Genomic DNA, 4,410 nt, shown 5'->3' on the forward strand with positions numbered 1-4,410 from the left:
TTAAGAGCTATGCTGGCCTTGATTAAAACACAGCAGTGATAATACCAGACATGTCTGGTTTAGTACAGAGTTGAAGAGAGAAGAAGAGCTTGTTGTTCCTAAATAGATTGATAATTATTGGAATTCACATGATTCGTTATGATACAAGCTTTTAAGCTCAAAAGTAGATACCATACCCAAAATCCCCATTCTCTGCACATAGGTCCTTTTAGAATTACACAGGGATTGAGCCACCAGCATTCAGGATTTGTTGTTCAAGCTGGCATTCAAAAAAACAATAGGGAGAATCAATTCTCAGCACTAATTTGGAACATTGATACAAGATTGGTCCTAATTTTACCTGGAACATAGATTCAAGCTTGGTTTTAATAATGCCATACTCATGCTTCACTTGTTGCAGACATTTAAGACATCTATATATACATGTAAGACATCAAATGTTCCGGATATATAATCAAATGTAATGATCCAAGGCATAAAATCGACTCACCCTTCCACGTTCTGAGCTTCGCAATAGTTCCGGAAGACGATGCAGAGTTTCTGGACTCTGTGAGCACCAATGCTGTTCATTTCACAACATTTTAGCCATGGAAATGAATCAATATGAATGGGATTCACAGCTTGCTAGACACTTATGAATGTTAATAAAATCATGGTCAAGAGATTAACCCAAAATAGAAAGAAAAAGCTTATGTGAGGTAAATAGTATTACCTGGAGCTGCTACCTTTCAACTGGTGAACTTGAGCATCCATCCTTTTGAAATCTATGACCTGCTGCTCTCTAAATTTAAACATCAGGAGCAATCATAATCAAATTACATTAAAGAGTAAAAGCATGGTAGAAAGTAGGGTCTTGATCCTCACTCACAGTGCTTTACTCAGTTCATTAAGAAGTCTTTCAGAATCTTCAAAGAAAAGAGACACTACTTCCACAACAAAATCTGGGTTATTTTCATCTTGGAGTGACTGAAGTTGGGTGAATTGTTCATCCAGAAAACCCTAATAATAAAACAAGAAATGGGGGTTAAAGAAAAGATAAAATGATGGGGAGGGGGGAACATTAAACCCAGATTTTCTTGAATGCCAAACAGTCTGCTAATACTACCAACAAACAAAACTAACCTCATGGTAGAGTGAGGTTCTGTAGTCAACTAGTTGCCTTTGCAACTGAACCAAATCCATTGCAGCTTTTCTTTTTAAGAATTATATGTTCTGCAGCTCTTAGAGAGCTATATATATATAATATATATCATGTCATTGGATTAAAATGGGTGGAAAAATGGATATTATAGTGTTAGGAGGCAAAGAATCTTTGCCCCTTGGAAGTGGACTATGTAAAGTCACACTTTTCCTGTTTCTCTCTCTCTCTCTCTTATTATTTTTGCTTCACTCTCTCCAGCCCCTCTGGGAAAATCTAACCATTAATGATGACCATGTTGAAAACTGAATTTATATATAAACATGTTTATGATATACATATGTATGTATATTTAAAGTATCAAAAGATTCAAAACTTGATGCCATTTATCATTCACCTTCCCAACTTCTTTCTTTATCTTTATACCAGTAGTTACTTCAATTGTTTATCGTCTCAACATCTCCATTTTAAGTTCATCGAGAAATATCCAACAAATTACGATTATACTATATGAATATAATAGTAAAAAATTAACATATAATATAATGGTAAAACTATCAGGATTTTAACATTAAGAGTGAGATTATATTTTGTCTCTTTTATTAAAACGACGATTTTTCTATTAAATATTTTTATGATTAAAAATTTTATTAATTACACTAATTTTTAATAAAAAGATTAATTTATCTTTTAACAACATTATTTGAATCGGACTGGACTAACTGATTGGGTCGAGAATCAGTTAAAATGATATTGCAGGATGGGAGTTTGGATAAAGTTTGGGAGAATGGATTGACGAGGGTGAAAGAAGAGGATTGATTTATCGCTTTGGAATGAGGACTTTTTCCCTCAAGATTAATAACAGGACATTGAAAAAGGTGATGTTACAATGTTCCTTGTTTTGCATTAGAGCTATTTTGTGTATTGGTTTTGTCTCTTCTAAAAATAAATAAAGGGATGATAAAAGGACTCTTTCAAAAGATTAAAAACTATTGCAATAGCTAAAATTGTGTAGCTCCCTAAGAATTTATTTATTTTTAACTCTAAAAAATTTATAAGATGTTTTAATTTTTTTACTTATATTTTTGTAACTTATGGTAATAAAGATAGTATAAATAGAGAGTATGTATAATTTTATTATAGTCTAAATAAAAAGTTGAATCCTTTTATTTTTGTCTCTTTTTCTTTAGTTTTGTAGTACGTTATCAACAAGGTCTGTCCATCAGGATGTCTCATTGAAGACATTCACTCCACGAGTTCCATAATGATAACTAGATGACAAGTTCAACACGTTAACATCATTTTACATTGGACCCTCACTTATAAATACCTCCGAGAACGAGAAAGAGATGATTGACTATCCAAGAATACCAAGCCTATAATCTGTCAACTCATCTTTAGCTTTCAACCTTAACACTCTCCTTACCTTCATTCTTTGTAACTTCCGGCTCTCTGCCTCGACTGGGTGAACTAACCTCTGCAGCAACTGCCACTCTCTTCTCCATGCCTCCTCCTTGTTGTATCACTGTATCAACAACTTCATTCTAGTGATAATTTGGTAGATTTTTTTTTATCAAGGCATTGCCAACCACAACGTTTGAACGACTGGTAGTCTAGTATACAAGATTTGAATGCATCGGCTCAAATATGTAATATGATGTTGACATTAGAGGGAGTCTAAAACACGTGTACTCTTTTCCTGATAAAAGTTTTTAACGAGGTAACTTGTAAAAGAAAATCATGTATTCTTTTTTATTCATTAAGTTTTTAACCCTCAGAGTTTCTTCTAATAAGGTTTTAAGGAGGCCTATTTTCGTTGATAGACATCCAAGGGAAAATGTTGTAAATCCACTAATAAAAGGATGCCCTACAACTCTTAAAACGAGAATTTATTCTTTTGTAACCCCTAAAGAATTTATATGGTGCCTTAATTCTCTTATTCATTATTTTGTAACCTACAATAGTGGAAATTGGTAAATAAAAAGTATGTATAAACTTATTATATTCCAAGTAAAAATAAATAAATAAATTGTCCTTTTATTTCTATCTACTCTTGATACTTCTCTCTTCTTCTTACTACAATTCTCTCAACTTCATAATATTAGAAACTTCTTCCTTCACTCAGTTATTAAAAAATATTAATATTTATAATTAAATTTAAATAAAGAAAAAATATAATATTAACAAGATCAAAATTCTTACCAAAACTTGAATCCATGAGTAGGTGTAAAAAAATCAAGTGGGTAAGTTCTAATACATAAGCAGATCCATTCATCTTACCTACTCCCCCATATTCTGTGTTTCTTCCCACTCTTTCCTCTCAATTGATATATAATTGTATATGATGTCAATATTCATCCAAAAGAATCTTATCAGGTTTTTGCTCTTCATTCCACAGTTGTAGGATGTAATGTTGTTGTTGTCTCATTGGCTAATATGTTTCATATGATTCGGAGTCCACAAAGTATTTGCTTTTAAAATCTTTTGCTTTTTTGGCTTTTACTCTGTAAAGGTTATCTTTCTTTTTAATCATCTTTCTATTAATTATTATTTTTACGTTAAGATGTAATGACTCAAAATTTACAAGCATCAGAAAAGGTACATTATCGGGCTTCCGTCTTAGTAAATTGAGTTTGAAAATAATTATTAGAAATAATTATTAGACTAGTTGTGTGTTTAATTAGGTTTTAGATAGGTAAATTTAGCTTAATTAAGAGTAATTAGTAAAAAGGATTAAATTATAATAGAAGTGAAAGTTTAATTATAGATTAAAATAAAATAAGAGGGACTAAATAGGTAAATAAGCCAATGGCTTAAGTTTAGGCGACAATGGGTGCAAAAATCTTAGATATTTTTCTTGATTTATATTATAAAAATATTATTAAATTAAAATATTATAGGAAACAAATAAGATTAAGACAAATGTATGGTTATGAATGTGAAATGTGTATTAAAAGATATTTATATTAGTTATTATATATTATATTATTATAACAAAAAAAAAATAAAAGAAAAACAAATGAAATAAAAGAATAGAAAAAGAGAAAGAAGAAAACAGGGGAAGAAAGAGGGGAAAGGAAAGAAAGGGGGAAAATTGAGATTTTGAAGCTTGAAGTTTAATAGGTAAGCTAAATTAAGTCCTTTTCTCATAAATTTGATGTTTTTTGGAATCCTAGAGTGAAATACTCTTGGATTTAAGTTAAAAATTTGAAAGTTAATAGATTTTTGAGTAGGGTTTATGTTGAATAAATGATGGAATTGAGGGTTTATTT

General features: G+C 30.7%; 1 protein-coding gene across 1 annotated transcript; it reads right to left on the reverse strand.

Annotated features, from left to right (window-relative positions):
• LOC107890157 (histidine-containing phosphotransfer protein 1) lies at nucleotides 1-1,572 on the reverse strand. The gene is made up of 6 exons (XM_016814659.2): nucleotides 1,123-1,572; nucleotides 869-999; nucleotides 713-781; nucleotides 491-562; nucleotides 341-413; nucleotides 1-259 (listed from the first exon to the last, which is right to left on the reverse strand). Exons 1-6 carry the CDS (start codon nucleotides 1,180-1,182, stop codon nucleotides 215-217), a joined length of 450 nt encoding a protein of 149 aa, XP_016670148.1. The 5' UTR covers nucleotides 1,183-1,572; the 3' UTR covers nucleotides 1-214.
• Nucleotides 1,573-4,410: the final 2,838 nt, after the last annotated feature.

This window comes from Gossypium hirsutum, chromosome D13 (assembly GCF_007990345.1).
Source record: "Gossypium hirsutum isolate 1008001.06 chromosome D13, Gossypium_hirsutum_v2.1, whole genome shotgun sequence".
Taxonomy (NCBI): Eukaryota; Viridiplantae; Streptophyta; class Magnoliopsida; order Malvales; family Malvaceae; genus Gossypium; species Gossypium hirsutum.

Coding starts and splice junctions, on each gene's coding strand:
- LOC107890157 (XM_016814659.2), bottom strand. CDS start 1,182: ATGGATTTGGTTCAGTTGCAAAGGCAACTAGTTGACTACAGAACCTCA. Junction 414..490: donor GAAGCTCAGAACGTGGAAGG/GTGAGTCGATTT, acceptor ATGTATATATAG/ATGTCTTAAATGTCTGCAAC. Junction 260..340: donor AGCTTGAATCTATGTTCCAG/GTAAAATTAGGA, acceptor TTTGAATGCCAG/CTTGAACAACAAATCCTGAA.